The 17,733-nt window shown below is 38.0% G+C and overlaps 1 protein-coding gene across 2 annotated transcripts; it reads left to right on the top strand.

Annotated features, from left to right (window-relative positions):
* Nucleotides 1-1,212: 1,212 nt before the first annotated feature.
* On the top strand, nt 1,213-13,071 carry LOC121992311 (pentatricopeptide repeat-containing protein At2g41720-like). 2 transcript variants are annotated; one of them, XM_042546604.1, is made up of 10 exons: nt 1,213-1,703; nt 3,816-3,988; nt 4,193-4,298; nt 5,397-6,506; nt 6,627-6,732; nt 6,824-7,028; nt 7,219-7,351; nt 10,093-10,197; nt 11,316-11,436; nt 12,648-13,071. In XM_042546604.1, the coding sequence occupies exons 1-10, from the start codon at nt 1,260-1,262 to the stop codon at nt 12,683-12,685; spliced, it is 2,541 nt and encodes an 846-aa protein (XP_042402538.1). In that variant the 5' UTR covers nt 1,213-1,259; the 3' UTR covers nt 12,686-13,071. The 2 variants fall into 2 exon arrangements, with proteins under 2 accessions (XP_042402538.1, XP_042402539.1); XM_042546605.1 differs by lacking the exons at nt 3,816-3,988; nt 4,193-4,298.
* The last annotated feature ends 4,662 nt before the right edge of the window (nt 13,072-17,733 follow it).

Raw genomic sequence — 17,733 nt, forward strand, 5'->3', positions numbered from 1 at the left:
CTGGTGTGCGATGTGTACACTTCTCTCGCAACATGGGCACGTTCTCCAATTGATCGTGGGCACGTTCTCCAATTTGTCCTATGAAAAGACGTGCCAGGAAAGTATCTCTAACACCATACCTTAACATGACATACATATCCCTAATAAGACAGTAGAAGCTTCCGTCGTACGATCCGTCCGTTGACTAAGTCATGTGTCAGCGGCGCTATCTCCTCGAAAGATACATCAGTGATCCATCTGCTCGGCAGAGTCAGATAGCCACTCAGTTGAGTATTCCTCTGCTCGGCCTAACTCGGCTGCTCCTCCGCGTGGCAACATATCTTAAGGAGTCTCCAAGAGTTTCCACACCAGGTCTTTTTGATATTTTTGATAATCTTAAGAAGAAAAAAACATATTAAACATTTACTTTTTTTTCTTTTATTGATATTGAACTAATTCTAGGCAACTCAAGGTCCTAATTGATATTTTCAACATGTACTTGACGGTTGATTTACTAATTAAAATCAATAAATTATATGTTATCTCTAATAATATATAAAGATTAATACTTAATTATATGAATAAAATAAAATAAGTAGTTTAAAATGTATTTTTTTTTATCATCCAGGCTGTGCAACCTTCGAATACAATGTATGATAATTATTTTTTTCACTTCTCCCTAAATTTAAAATTTTAGATCTGTCTCTATTCACAATTATATAAGGTTTCGTGAAACATACGTGAAGGTATAATTTTTTTTTTCCTTATGCAAAGCAAATATCTTTTGCTTTCTTATGTATGCACATGAACCTCACATCTCAGGTCATCATTAACTTGATCGTCAAAGAGGGTAACACCAATAACGCCAACCCTCAACTAACAAGTTTTGTTTTACAAGACATCGAGAGCGGACACACTGATATCAACTACAAATTCGAGTGAGTGGCGAAGAATACCATCACTTGATGCTTCTATAATTTTTTTTTATCTTTTTATATATATATTTTGTCTATGTATAGATTATTAATTCAACTAATCAATAATTAGAAACTAATTCTCAAGATATATGTAATTATTTTTTATATCACTTTAATATATATATATATATATATATATATATATATATATATATATATATTTTAATTATCAACAATTTGGTCAAAGGGGGATTAAAGGCAATGGTTAAAGGTGTTTTTCCCTAAATAACATCATCAGCGGGCCTTTTTTTTCCCATCTTGTTCAGCAGATAAAAAAAAAAATCTACCTTTCTTGCTCCATCCATGGCCGGCGTAATCGCGACGACCTGCAACAGCTCGCCTTCTCCATCTGCCCCTTCCGTTCCTCCGAACTCATCCCCTTCCCTCGCGAAACCTCCTGGTCCGCAGCGCACGATTTGGATAAAACCCTCCTCCCGCTCTCCGAAGAAGCGGCTGCAGCACCAGTACGGGAAGAATGGATCCCGGTGGGACGAGCGTAAGCTGGTGGGGTTCGTGGACTACGACAAGGGCGAGCACCGCGTCGCCGTCGAGGTCGCCGGGGCGCGCAAGGACGATATCCCCGCAAGGTATAGGCTTCGCGTCGAGGGCAGCCGCTGGCAGAAGGATTGGAAGCTCTCCGAGGTCATCGACCAAGTGATGGAGCTCAACCACTGGGAGGACATCGATGGCGTACTCAACCGCTGGGCCGGCCGCTTCGCTAGGAAAAATTTCCCTCTTCTTATTCGGGTATTCGCTGTTTTGCTTCGTGCCTCTTTCTCTCTGCCTTTTCTTTATTTACTGCGTAGGAATCATATATGTCAGAACAGCTTCCTGCGACACACTAAATACTCAACGATGTGGGATTGGCTTGATCCGGCAACTTTTAACCTGCAATAGTCTTTTTATTTATTTACTGAATATGGACTATGGTTGTCAAATTTAAAATTTCAGTATAACCGGAGAATCATAAGCCAGGAAGACAACAATCTAAACTTACTTGCATTTTAAAGATGATCAATTCAATGCTGATATATAACCTATCTAAACTTACTATCAGATTATTCTTTAAGCTATACTTGATGCTATCAAAAGGGAATTTGCAGTTTCATTCTGTGAGTTTCACGCAGTTAAAGAAAAAAAGTGCCTCAATTCAGCATGTCTAGGTTAAAGTAAAATTCTTAGACAATATAAAATCGTCAAAAGAAGGTTATTTTTTTATAATGTTTTTCAATAGTGTTGTAATCCTGCATTAAGAATTTGAACTTACTGATCCTGATGAAATTGAGCAGAGAATAATTCCCAGAGAGAATTTAATATGGTTCATGCTAATCAAACACTGTTTAATTAATTATACTTATCCATTCAATGGAGACTAAGCACAAATTCATGGAGTTACTATCCACTAAAGACTAACACGACTTTTTTTTTTCCAGATTTCTCTAGTGCTTAGACCAAGCATTGCACAAGACCTATGTGCCATCACTCACCAATCTCCTCATGAGCATTCCTCCCATAACATGCCAGCGTAGATCACCATCTTCCTCTTTGTTAATGAAGACTGAGTCATGATGGTTGGCATCAAGACCTAGTCTCCCTAGAAATTTCAAGACTAGTCCATAAGAGCAACCTTGTTAACCCTTAACAGCAAACACTCAAAAATGCCAAGGATGTCTCCAAGTCTAGAACATGTTCAACCTCAACCACAGTTTGCACTATGTTGTTGGGTAGCATGATTAGCGCACCTTATTGTCTCCAAGTTGCCCAACTTTGATTCCCAGCTTGTATGCCATTAAGACACCTCTCCGAGGAATTCTTGATGTGAACATCCAAAATTCATGATCCATTTGTCCAAGTCTATTTTGGTTTTTCTTCTACCAACATGGCCTATAATGTTCCTTAAGCTTTGGGGGCATTTTGATATCACTTGCTCATTTTCTGTTCCACCTCAGTATCAATTGAGAGCATTTCTGATGTCATCCTTGTATCATAAAGATTCTACAATATCATTCTTTGATCTACCAAGGACCTCCTCCATTATTCCATAGTGGTCCTTAGGTCACACGTCAACACTTGTGCCAATGTCAATCAACTATGGAAGAATATATTTTCAGCTATAAAATGCTTGCCTCAAGCTTTGGTGAAGCCTGGAAGAAGTCATGTGTTCATTGTTCAGCATTTATGTTTTTTTGGTGAGACAAAGAAGGGTTGGATCCAGGAAAAGGGAGTAATAATGAGTTCCTTGTAATTGTTTGATCTTGATTGAAGATAATAAAGGGGTGATGAACATCTAATTAAAGAAAAAGATGTTTCATTTCTCTACTGATAAATGTTGTCTTTCTATGATTGTAATTCTCGATTAGCTTAACCACACTAAATTTGTGGTACATTCTGTTCAATGTCATCAATGATTGAGGATCTCAATTTCAGAAATGTTCCCTGGTAATTTATTTGCCTATATCTTGGACCGACGATACTGACCTCTTGGGATGAGCGATATCACCTTTTGCTCCAAGAGGATCTCAATCTCAGGAATTCAGTTTCTAACTTGCACTTCAAAGTTACCTAAATAGAGAATTGGGAGTCACTCCTCCCTGGAGAATACTCCCTTTGACTTGAGGAAAACTCACTATGATAAATATAAGGAGTAAAGGAATAATATAAGATGCAGTATCTTATATTACTGATTGAAGACAGCAGAAAAGTCAACCACATCTTGTCTTTGACCCTGTCTTCTTTTTGCAACTTTGCATATCCATTGGCAAAGAACAAATGGGCATATCATGCTTTAATGAGGGCACATTTTGTAGATGATGTGAAATGTGAGAAGCTTTCTAACATTTGGATATTTCTTTGTTGTAGGAAATATCTAGTACTGGTTCACTTGTTCATGCTGTTCACGTGTTCCGCTGGATGAAAAATCAGAAAAATTATTGTCCTCAAAATGACATCTACAATTTGCTTATACGTTTACATGCCAGACATAATCGAACGGATGAGGCAAGAGGTTTATTTTTTGAGATGCAAAAATGGAGGTAACTAAGATAGCATTGCTGTGTTGAAAGTATCATTAGTTTTTGGCATATAGCTTTGTGAACAAACAAATTAAGTAATAAACAACAAGGCGTTGATTATTACTTTGTTCAGTGTGGTAGAATTATAAATGTTCAATGGACCACGTTGAAGCTTATTTCTTAACTTGAGAAGGACAACTGTTAACTTCTCTATTTCTTTATCAGGTGCAAACCTGATACTGAAACTTATAATGCAGTTATCAATGCTCATGGTCGAGTTGGACAGTGGCGTTGGGCTATTAATATCATGGAAGATATGCTTCGGGCTGCTGTAAGTGCCATGCAACTTTTAAAAAAACGTTACAGTACTGTTGTGTAATTATCTAAACTTCATCTCATGGGTTAATCTGTGATAGCTAGTTCAACTGGGATTACCTCGCTGTCTTTGTGGCTGGCCATACCACATAGAGACTTTTTAGATATCGAGTGAGCCTTTCAGGTTGTGGCTGATGTTAAAGGGAAACCTTTCTTGGTTTAATGATTAAAAGGCTAGACGAGTCACCATTAATAATCTGACTTTATTCAATTTTTGGGTTATGCCCTATATCAGTTGGTCTATCTGCTTTTGCGACATGTGACATGAAAAGTATTGCCTTTTAGGCAGTTCTTGATTATGAACAACAATCCTTCAATTCCAAATTTTGAAGTTGTGATTCTAATGAGGTATTTACATATAGCAACATTGTTATAATGTGATGGGAGAATTTCATTTTGCCCCTTAGAGTTTAATCTTGTGAATTTCCTTTGAAGTTTCATTACGATGACAATATTTCTTGAATTGCTCTCCGTACTCACTTGATTGCCCAACCAAAGTCCATTAGACTAATGTTGATGTAAGTGCCATCTGACATCATGTGCCACACATGTCCGAGGTATGTAAAGAGAGTCATGGTAAAATAGATAATACACCTCTTCTATAATCCCTTACTACTTTAAGAGGCTAACCAAATTTGATGATCATTCCATGGTTGAGGCATAAAGGGCATAAGGGGTATATTGCTTAATTTACTCCCGTCTCTCCCACCATCTTTAACAAGTGCATGCACGTGATCCCACATGTGGTTCCATCAACTATTCTGACAGAATTTCGATCATAGTGATGATGGTTTGTAGAATCTTGAGGGTATTTTATCAATATTGAAACTCTATGGGCATTGTGCAAAAAGATAAAGTTTAGCAGACAAAATAAAATTTAGCATTATTAAATTTACCATTCTTAGGTTTTAGTTGAGTTTATCTTCAACAACATGCATTAATATTTGTCTTTTTGAAAGTTATATTTTCTAGACGTCTTTCTTTTCCACAGTTTTGTATTTTAAATTCTGTTTTTTTTTATTTGCTTCACATCATTTCAATTTGCTACATTTAGATACCTCCAAGCAGAAGTACATACAATAATTTGATTAATGCTTGTGGATCCGGTGGCCACTGGAAGGAAGCTCTTGAAATTTGCAAGAAAATGACAGAGAATGGTGTTGGTCCTGATTTGGTGACTCACAACATTGTTTTATCGGCCTTCAAAAAAGGGGCTCAATATTCAAAAGCTCTGGCTTATTTTGATCTGATGAAAGAAACAAATATTTGCCCTGACACCGTCACTCTTAATATAGTTATACATTGTCTTGTAAAGCTTGGACAATTTGGAAAAGCAGTGGATGTTTTTAACTCAATGAAACACAAAGGTGCAAAATGTCAACCGGATATAGTTACTTTTACCTGCATCATTCATGCATATTCATTATGTGGACAAATTGATAATTCCAAGATGGTGTTTGATATGATTCTTGCTGAAGGAATAAAACCAAATATTGTCTCTTATAATGCACTTCTTGGTGCCTATGCTTCTAATGGGATGCACGAACAGGCATTAGGCATTTTTCAGTTGCTTAAACAAGATGGATTAAAACCTGATGTCATATCATATACTTCCTTACTCAATGCTTATGGTAGGTCGGGACAACCTGAGAAAGCTAGAGAAGTGTTTGAAGCAATGAAGAAAAATTCGCTGAAGCCAAATATTGTTAGCTACAATGCATTGATTGATGCATATGGATCTTCAGGCTTGCTGGGTGAAGCTGTAGAAGTGCTACATGCCTTGGAAAAGGATGGTGTTCAAGCTGATATTGTCTCAATAAGCACACTTTTAGCAGCTTGTGGCAGATCTGAGCAGCTTGTAAACATTGACTCGGTACTATCAGCAGCTAGGTCACGAGGTATTAAGTTAAATACAGTGGCATACAACTCGGCAATTGGTGGCTATATTAGTATCAAGGAATATGATAAAGCTGTATCTTTGTATAGGACAATGAGAGACAATGATGTAAAACCTGATTCTGTTACATTCAATGTACTAATTAATGGATCTTGCAAGTTGGGAAAATATGCAGAATCCACAGAGTTTTTCAATGAGATGATGGACCTTAAAATTCCATTTTCCAAAGAGGTCTATTCATCTTTGATCCATTCATACAGCAAACAGGTAACTTGCACTAACTGAAAAGCCTTAAAAAAGAGAGAGTGAGAGAAAAACTGTCTTAGCTTATTATTAAGATGTCATTTACTTACATAATATGACATGCCTTGAACGATTTCTTTACAGGGTGAACTGACAAAGGCTGAATCTATTTTTAATATGATGAAGCAATCTGGTTGCTTCCCTGATGTTATAACATACACTTCCATCATTCATGCACATTCTAATGCAGGTATTTTATGCAGTAATGGGCTTGAAGATACTACATTTTTTTAATTTAATTTTTCCAACTAATTATAACCTCAGAACCATTTTATTGTTAGGAAACTGGGAAAAGGCCTGGGCGTTGTTTGTGGACATGGAAGAAAATGACATCCAGCCAGATCCTATTCTATGTTCTTCCATGATGAAAGCACTGAACATGGGATGCCAACCAGAGAAGGTTCTTCAGTTGGCAGAGATGATGAAAGAAAAACACATCTCGTTGAACTCTAGTGCCTGCTTTGCAGTCATTTATGCTTGCAGCATGTAAGCTTTCTCACATTGTTAAAGCCATTAGTAGTTTACCGGTTTCTTTATAGCATCCATGATAATCGCGAAATGACTTATTTTATTCAGATTAAGTTGTTATTGGTTGAATAAGTACAATTCAAATGGATATACGTAGTCTACTGGCAAGTAGCAGTGCACTAACATAATCAAGTTTATCTTTTCTTAGGCTAAGAGACTGGAAAGCAGCAACTGTAGCAATTGAACATATGGAGGCCTCATTCTCATCGATCTCAGTTGGCCTTCTAAATCAGCTGCTGCATTTCATTGGAAAGAGTGGAAAAATAGAGCTTATGATGAAGGTAACTTGCATGCTTCTGTGTATGTTCTCAGATGATTCATTTTATGATCACAAAAGTTTTGGCTGCTAGTTAGAAAGTTAATGGACTTTGCCTGAACTAGTTTCTAAATCTCTAGCTGATTATCAACAGTTATACCATCTGAGTTCTCAGACTGTTAATCATGCTCGGATCATATTATTACCATTTCAATAGACCCATCTAATTCCATAATGGCTCTTTTGGCTTGAATTTTGGGTATGCAAGAAAAAACAAGGTTATTTCTTCTATTGGGCTTTGCATGACTCCCAATCCTTTATATCCTGACACATAGTTGTTAAAGACGCTTGCTTGGCTGCGCCTAGGCGCAAGGCGCAGATCCCTAAGCGCGCGCCTTGTGAGAGGAGGAAGAATCAATCTTGAGGAAATCAATAAAGATTCAACTATACAAATATGAAACATCTGATAATGATAATGATATGATTGAGGAAGATGATGAAGATTTTGATGATTTAGGTATTTGAAGTTTTTTTTAATTTGAATAATGCGCATAACTTATTTATTTGCTAGTGAATTTTATATTTCATTTAATATTTTATAAATTATAGTTTTGTTAATGAAATATATTGGCAAAAATTTCTTATATATGTTTGTGTTGTAAAAATTATACCCAGAGCGCCTTACTTCGATAAGGCGTGTGCCTTACCTTGTGTCATGCACCTCAGGCCCCATAGCATCTATTCGTTTTTGGGCGCCTTATGCCTTAAATAACTATGTCCTGACATGATGCAAGAGCAGTCATGTACACTCTCCGTAGCATGTTTCCCATGCACATGTAGTTATTTATGAAGGATTGTTGGATGCGGCTAAAGGGGATGAATAGACACTTTGATTTTGTTTGCTTTCATCTACAATTTGAGTTAGCACAATGAAATACAAAACAATAACTCAAATAAGAATTTAAACACAACTATTTACATAGTTTGGAACCCTGATTCTTACTCCACGGATAACCCTTAAGGCATATCACTCCTAGAATCACCTCTACTTTTCTCCATCTTGGAAATCCTACGGAGGTGGATAAACCTTTTACAAATTTGTTCAAGTTACAACAATACAAACAAATATAAATGAAAATGAAAATATAATGCAAATGAAAAATTATTTCTTGATCGCTTCAATGCGCATTAGAACCTTGGTTAGGTCCTTCTCACAGCCCTTGTAGAATCTCTTATGAAACACTACTTGAGCGTCCTTGGAACATTACCTTGAAGCTTGCTGGTCTAGATTTCTGCCAATCAGTCAACTCCTTACTATAAGTCGACTGATGTTAGGTTGCCATTACTTCGTAGCTTTTTGTCAACAGCTCGATTCTAGCTCATCCTACAAGTTAATAGTCGAGCGACTCACTTAATTGCCCTTTATCAACTGCTATAAATATTCTGTTTGTTCTGTTTTCTGCCCAAGTTGATTGTGCAGTTGACTATTCCATCAATCTACTGCTAAACAATATCAGTTGATTGTTTAAATCACGAATCTGTCCAAACCACATTCTAATTTCAAATTCACTAAAATCCGTACCATACTACGACACCATACATCTCCAGAACTTCTTCATTTGCCTAGTGGACGTTAACCTTTACCTTGCCTTAAAACTCCTCATCTCTAGGATTTCACCCATTGTCCAATATCCAACCGACCTTGATCTACCAAGACTTCACCTTGTCCAGCCTTAAGTCAACTTTGACCTGTCAAAAATTTCACTACCTGAAGATCAATTTTTCGAGACTTCCCCTTACTTAGAGAGTCATTATCTCTGGGAGTTCACTTGCCTAGAGTTCATTCCTTTCAACCTTTCTTGGCATCCAACTAATCTTTACTTGTCGTGACTTGCATCAATTTCTTAACATCCATTCACTGTTGATTTGCTAGGAGTCCTCATTGACTCGAACTTTTATCACTTGCTAGACCTCCAATCCTCGTCGACTTGTCTAGCCTTCGATCACTTGCCAGATATCTAGTCCTTATTGACTTGCTTGGACTCCCATCAATTGCCAAACATCCGGTCTCCATTAACCTGCTTAAACTTCCATCATCTACTAGACATTCAGCCCACACCTATCTGTACTTTTGTTGCCAACACCTGCTTACACTTCTCTATCTATCAACTTCATTGTTGGACTTTCTATTGTTGCACTTTTACCAAGGTCTGCACCTGTTGGACTTCCTATTGCCAACATTAGTTGGACTTTCCCAATTGCCGAGTATTTGATCGACCTCGACTGACTTGGTCTTCTTCCATAGTCAAGCATCTGGTCACCAAGATCATCTTAACTCATTCGATGGCCATCATTGACTAGGAGCTGATTATACTAATAATCTTCCAAATATTTTCAATGACAAACATATTGTTCAATATCAAAACACAATTCATACCTAGGTTAACCTTGACCTGGTGTCGATTGCACCAACCATTTACACAGGCCTCTTATTGGTTTTGGCGTATTAAATTAATAGTCATCATTTGTATGGTAGATACCATCTGTTTCTTTGCTTAATATTATCAACAGAACTGTATATCTGTCATGTAATTCATTTGTGATTTGCACTTTCCTCCTATGGTTGTTTAGGTTTATTACAAGATGTTATCCTCACATACCTCACTTAGTGGGATAAAGGATTGCTTGTCGTTGTTATACTGTCATCATATTAAAATGTCCATTGATTCATTTTGGGATTGACACTTTGTTCTTTTCATTTTTCAGGTTTATTACAAGATACTATCCTCACATTCAAATGTTAGCATGACAACACACTCAATTTTGTTGAGAAATCTCTTGGCAACTGGAAGATGGAGAATGTATGTTGAGGTATGTCTGATGTTGTAACTGCTCAAAGATTACGTCAGCTTCATCTATAATCTGCAATTGTTAATCATTCTGTCTGCTCAATGCTATGCTACCTACCTTCCATGATGCACTATATTTTCTTCAAGTACTTCGAGATCCTCAACATTGGATCATGATGTGTGCTTGCCAATAGCCAAACATGTATATGCAAATGCTGTGTATTTTCATGGTGCTGAGAATTATGCTACCCCAACCATTGTTGTTGACATAGAACATTCTAATGAAACTAAGAAGTGAGAGGCTGGCTTGCTGGCTTGCGATATGGTTCTACTTCTTCAAGTGTTTTTTTTCTCCTTCTTTTCCTTGTTTCCTTTCTTTTCCTTTTTTTCTTTTTGTATTATGAGTAAAAGTTGTAGATTGAATAAAAAGTGGCAATTCAAGCAGCCATGGTTTGTAAATCATGATTCTGCACTGAAGAACAAAAGAAAATAATAATACTCCACCGCAAACCTTAACCTGATTTATTCATGTATTTTCTCTCGGTCAAGATAGTTTGTGCATGTCAAATCGCCCAATTTTGCCTCATCTAAGGCCTCAGAAAAGGGATCCAGAGATAATAAATTATTGCTTTGTTTCTGTCTTTCCTATTTTCATATTATCGGTACAGAAACAGTTTAGCTACTTCAAAAAGTAATCACCCAAACTTACCTTATCTATCTCAGAAAAAGGATCCCTAGATATAAATGATTGCTTTATTGCTATTCTTTTTTTCTATTGGTTTTAAGTCAGTTTAGCTACTTCAAAAAGTAAAGCCATCATCCATATGTTTGATTGTCACATTTTATTGCCCTGGAATTATCTTAATAGACAGTCCATGTCAATGCTTTATTGAGGAATTCATTTTGCACGATCAGCTGTTCATACTTCGTCAAATCTGATAACTCATGAAACAATTCTTGTAATCTTCATCTGGCATTACGTTAATTATGTTATGTATATTTATATTCTCTTTATTGAATTTATTTTCTTCGGTGGTTTAAAATTTCTAATCTGATTTGAAATTTATTTCTCAGTCTCATGGTAGATCTAGGTTTCTTCATTCTCACATTTATGAACTATTGGAAGTTATTTGTGTACAGGTTCTGCAGTGGATGGATGATGCAGGAGTTCAACCAACACGTAACATGTATCAAAGTGTTCTTCCATATGCTTGGAAGGAAAATAGCAAAGAACACGTGGATCTCATTCAAAAGAAAATATGTACTACACTCATCACATGAAAAGCATACTAGTTCGGGCTTAATCTTTTTTCCTCATCAAGTAGTAGGTTCAATGATAAGAGTGAACTATACTTAACAAAACAAGAAAATTACACACTATAATAATAACATCACTAACAATGGATTTTCCTTGGTCATATTTTTATGTCGTGATTCAGTGAAACCTCTACAAAACTATAGTTGCCGAATTCAATGCGATACCATACAAGAAAGTAGAGTGAGAATAATATAATTTCTTCAAGATTGATCTTCTTCCTTGTGACTATAGACAGGATAATTTTAATGCACCTTCATTTCAGGAGTCAAGTTGTTACCTGCATATCCTGATGTCCTTAACATTTGATTTACAAAATTTATGATTTATTCGTCTCTGTAATCCTTTTCTTTATTGCTACTTTAAGTGCTTATCTACCCAAGAGAGGAAAGTGAAAATGCAATGAACCAAGTGTTTAACTAAAGGTGTAAAAGGTCGTTATATCAATTTTGGTTGATGTTTACCCCTTCTAGCGAGTACGACAGTCTGCATAAATCAACTTGTGTAGTTAAATAATTTAGATTTCATCTAATTCTTTATTATCTAGTCAGAACTCTCCTGATGAACTGTCCTCAACAGTTAACCAAGATTGTCCTGGAGTCACTGCAATGGTTTAGTTTGTAGGTTAGTTCATGATTTCATATATCATGTGCTGATTTCAGTCAGAAACCTGTTAACTTACAGAGCCAAAGATCTATTGACTTACGAAACCAGTTTTGTGTGATAGGATCTGTATAATTCTTTTGATTGCAAGCTTGATGCTAGAACATACTATATCGACTAGTTTCAAGCTGTATTTTTAATGGCATCAAGAGAGCTTTCTGTGGCAGTATAAAATCATCATCATACTGGATGTTAGTGAATGGACATATAACACTTTTAATACGATAGAATTCAGAGCTATTAATCTACTGTGCTACTGGTTGGTTTGAGGCCTCTCAATTAGAAATTTAGAATGCTCGTGTATTTGTTGAATTTGTTATGTTGATATCATTGAGCATATATCTAGTCCTAGAAAATTGTGTTTTTGTTTGTTTGTTTGTTTGGATCGTTTGTTAAATTTATTTTTCGATCTCTACTTTTAATTCTAGTTCTTTTTTCTCACTTCTGATAAAAACTACTACTGAAAAATGCTATCCATTTTGACTGGTTGACAGGTGATATAGGAGACAAGTTATCAAAGTCAATGGTTTGATCTTCCATTTTGAGCCAGCATTTGGATCACTCGCCAAAATGAAACTATCTGTATGTGGCGCGGTCGTGTCAACTGTGGTGCCATTCGGCACGAAGAAAGTAAAAGGAGGACAAGGAAGAAGAGGGCGCAACTGCCGTGCATTAGTGGCACGAAGAGTGGGTGAAGAGAAATCTATTTGAAAGTTCGTTGGAGCCATCACTGTCCCAAAGGCCACTTCTATGCCAACATCTCGGTGGAGGGAGGAGCAGAATGCTTCGTCTCGCCAGATGTGGTGAGACCTCGGATAATTTAAATCTCTGGTCCAATCGATATGTAAAAGGGCGTTCTTTATTATTATTTTTATCAAAAATATTTTTTTAAAATTCTTAAAATAATAATTTATTGTATTTTTTATTTGTATTTTAACGTTATTATAAGTGCTATATAAGTGTTATAAGTACTATTAGGTTCAACCGGTAAACCTAATAGTCTTTATAAGTGCTATAATAACACTTATAATTATTATTCAAAATTATTTTAATTTACTTAAAATTTTATTACGCAGAATTATCATATCAAAATATTTTTTATATATTTAGAAATAAAATTATTTAAAATTTTAGAATTATTTAAATTTGATTAAAATTATAATATTTATGGCACAGTTGTTCTAATAATATTAAATTATTTTTTGACCAAATTAAAATGATTTTGAAACTTTAAATAAGTTTTATTAAATTATTAAAGATTATTTTAATTTAATAATATTTTTATAATTTTAATTATATTTGATTAATTTTATTATAATTATATTGTATCTGTTATATATATATATATATATATATATATATATATATATATTTTTTTTTTTTTTTTTTTTGCAGGGTGTGAGCCATTTAGGGTCTAGGAGTTAACATATAGTATTAAACATATAAAAAATTTTAAGTCTATTTTTTTAAAGTATGCACAGGTGCGTCTTAAGATATATAGTGTATGTTATACCTATAGTAATTATAGATATATTTGTTAAATTATACAACAACAACTAAGGCTTATTTAATTAGGTGATAAAGATTATATAGATCTTTTTACGCTATTAAATTCTATTTCTTACTATATTATCATCTATATTTAAATAAATTTTATTTTATTTTATTGTTGTTAATTAATTCTTTTTTGGTCTTCTTTTTCTCGTTTGATATGCATGTCTATCACAGTTTCACATCGTCTATTAAACAATTAATTGGTTGTTTAAGTATATATCTGTACCATCTTAAATATTGTTCTAGTAGTTTCTCTCAATAGATATAACTCTGACTGATTTTATTATAATTATATTGTATCTGTTATAATATATTTTTTTTCAGGGTGTGAGCCATTTAGGGTCTAGGAGTTAACATATAATATTAAACATATAAAAAATTTTAAGTCTATTTTTTTAAAGTATGCACAAGTGCATCTTAAGGTATATAGTGTATGTTATACCAATACTAATTATAGATATATTTGTTAAATTATACAACAACAACTAAGACTTATTTAATTAGATGATATAGATTATATAAATCTTTTTATGCTATTAAATTCTATTTCTTACTATATTGTCATCTATATTTAAATAAATTTTATTTTATTTTATTGTTGTTAATTAATTCTTTTTTTGTCTTCTTTTTCTCGTTTGATATGCATGTCTGTCACAGTTTCACATCGTCTAACTAAAGAATTAATTGGTTGTTTAAGTATATACCCGTACCATCTTAAATATTACTCTAGTAGTTTTCTCTCAATAGATGCAACTCTGATTTTCTCTCTAATGCTCTCATTTCTTATTCTATCTATTTTATATGTCTATATATGTATCTTAATATCCTCATCTCGACAACTCTTATCTTCTGCTCATGTATTTAAGTTACAGTCAAACATTCAACTCTATATAACATAGCATGTCTAATGACGATTTTATAGTGGTACAGTGATGGAGAGGGGCCCCACTAAAGATGGGTAAAAGCAGGGAAGAATGGTTGACGTGGAGGTCAAAATCAAGATAGTCAAAGCCAAGGGCCACTAGCCAGGCGAAACCGGCCAAACGGGGCAACACTATTGGACGGACGACACGTCCGATCTGAGTGGACGAGCAATGTTGGACGAACAACATGCCCAAACGGTCATTCTCTGAAAATCTATAACTAAGGTTTAGAGATAACAGTAAATCTCCTGGACCACTGTTCCGGCCAATCGAATGTCATGGTCGGTTGAATGAAGAACAACCCTTCGACAGCAAGAAAGTCGATTGAAGGGAGATAATGTTGGTGTAGGGAGCACCAGACGATTGAACCTGTGTTTTGATAATAGCAAAGAGGTTTAAAGTTAAGATTGTTTTGTTATCTAATAAGTGTGAATGAGTTTGTAGTAAAGTCCTAGTGGAGTTTAGGCAGGTGAAAAGTCTTAACTGTAGTTAGGCAACGAAGTCATAGTCTGGAGGACTGGGCAAAATCTTGGCAGGTCGAGGAAGTTAAGCAAAATCCTAGAATCGAAGACTCTAGGTGAAAATCTTAAGGTCGCGGATACCAGGTGAAAGACTGGACGGGTCGGGGATCGAACGTCCAACGGAAAAGTCTTGAAGTCTCGGATGCTGAGCAAAAGTCCAAACGGTTTGGAGCACCGGTTTAGGAAAAGGTAAACTCTCCTGATAGTAGTAGGTGAGACGTGTTTCTCGAAGAGAGAACAATAGGCGTGGGTCCGGCCTAGTGTTTTAGCAAAATTCAAAGTCAAGATCGGACAATCTGAAGACTGTCAAAATTTATCTTTACATATTATTTGCCTTTTGATCCGACAGTAACGACGGGGACTCCCTTTGAGGGAAGTCAACGTCACGTGGAGGTCAAAGGTCAAACGACCGACCGGAAAAGGGGGGGCCGACCGGTCGAACGGGGACTAAGCGGAAGCAAAGATAACCCGACGGGGAGTCGGGTCTCCGACGCTCATGGTGAACAGGGTCGCCACGCCGAGCGGGTAGCCCGCTCGGCCGAGGCATAAAGCAGTAATGCTGTGAATAGTTTTATCCGAGCACACGACTTGGAATCTCCCGAACGGATCAGTACCTACGTCCGGTCGGACGTGATGGGACTGCCGAGCGGCCAGACGCTCGGCGCGGGAACAGAAGAGACAAAAGGACAAGGGAAACATCGGGGGACATCTTCTGACAACAAGCGTGTTCGACGACTAACCCATACGCAAAAGCCTATGACGGAAGGTTCTACTGTCTCATCAGAGAGGTGCTCGGACTGTAGTAGTATGGTGTCAGGCAAGCTCCTCTGACAAGCCCATACTGAGGTATGGTAAGAGGACACGTATTCGTCTCGGTATGTATGCATAAGCTTCTTCACAGCTCTATATAAGGGTCCTCACACTTCGCCGGAGGTACGCATTCTCTGATATTCGAAGTCACTTCCTAATTTCCTCTTGCCTGACTTAAGCGTCGGAGGGTCGTTGCCGGGAACCCCTTCCCGGCCCGACTTCCTTGCAGGTTCGCTGGAGATCCCTATGACCGGCCGGAGATCCACATCATCAGTTCAGAGAGCGCCACGTGCCCATCGTCCATTGATTCAGTGTTCGAACAGGATCAAATTGGCGCCGTCTGTGGGAACACACCTGCATCCGAGTGGAAGCAATGGACGAAGCTGGACGACCGCATACAGTGATGCTCTCCACGGAGGAGCTCGACGCTCTGATCAAGGCAAGAGAAGCTAAGCTTGTGGAACAACAAAAACAGAAGGCGCAAACCGAGCGGATTGAGCAACAAGCAACGTCCGCGTCAGGAGGACGAGCGGAAGCACCACCGGCCACGGTTCCATTTCATCGGGCCCTATTTCGTATGCCTCCTGAAGCCGCAATAGTTAACCGTGATCGAGGATCTTCGTCCGACGAGGCGCCCCTGCGAGACAACAGAAAAGGCAAGGCCCCCCGAACGGACGCCTCCCCCGAGCGGATCAACCGGCAATTTTCAGAGGCCATCCTGCGGGACCCTCTACCAAAGCATTATGTGCCCCCGACGATCAGTGAGTACAACGGAACCACCGACCCGGACGATCATCTGGGTAAGTTCGATAACACAGCTACCCTACATCAATACACAGATGGGGTAAAGTGCCAGGTGTTTCTTACCACCCTCTCGGGATCGGCGCAACGATGGTTCCGGAGGCTGCTGGACGGATCCATCACCAGCTTTAAGGAGTTCCACACAGCCTTCCTCCATCACTTTGCAAGCAGTCGGCGCTACCAGAAGACCAGTGTTAGCCTATTCGCCATCAAGCAAGAGCCCCGGGAGCCGCTCAGAGCTTACATTCAACGATTCAACCGAGTGGCCATGGATATTCCAACTTCCACCTCAGAAACGATGATGAATGCGTTCACACAAGGCCTCGTGGACGGTGATTTCTTCCGTTCACTCATTCGGAAGCCGCTCCGAGATTACGATTATATGTTACACCGGGCCAACGAGTACATTAATGTGGAGGAAACCCAGGCGGCCCTAAGAAAAGAAGTTCCAACTGAGCGGCTAGCCCCTGCCGAGCGGAAGCCTGTCAATCGCCAGGAGCCGCCTAGAGGACCGAGGGCCGAAGCAGTCCGCCCTCACCATGCGAGGTCCCATGGCGTCCAAGAGGTAGCTGCCGAGCGGCCCAAACCAAAGAAGAAGGTATGGACCCCTATGCTTTGCTCGTTCCACCGGACTGACACGCATAACACAAGAGATTGCCGAAGCCTTCCCCTGATCGCCCACCCCGTTCCCCGGAGTGGCCACCGTCGATCGCCGTCATCCGACAGGCGACAGCGACACCGTAAGGCCGATCGACGACAGTCGCCCGAGCGGTATCATCCTCAGAGGCACGAGGACAATCCTTGGGTATCTAAGGAGCGGCCTAGGCCGTCCGCACGGGAGGAAGAAAACAGAAGCAACACGTCCCGCGGCGAAATCAACATCATCACTGGCGGGCCGACCGGAGGTGACTCCAACAGAGCAAGGAAGGCAAGTGTCAGGCAGCTGTAGATCCATGCGGTCGGCTGCAGTC

This window comes from Zingiber officinale, chromosome 6B, assembly GCF_018446385.1.
Source record: "Zingiber officinale cultivar Zhangliang chromosome 6B, Zo_v1.1, whole genome shotgun sequence".
NCBI lineage: Eukaryota > Viridiplantae > Streptophyta > Magnoliopsida > Zingiberales > Zingiberaceae > Zingiber > Zingiber officinale.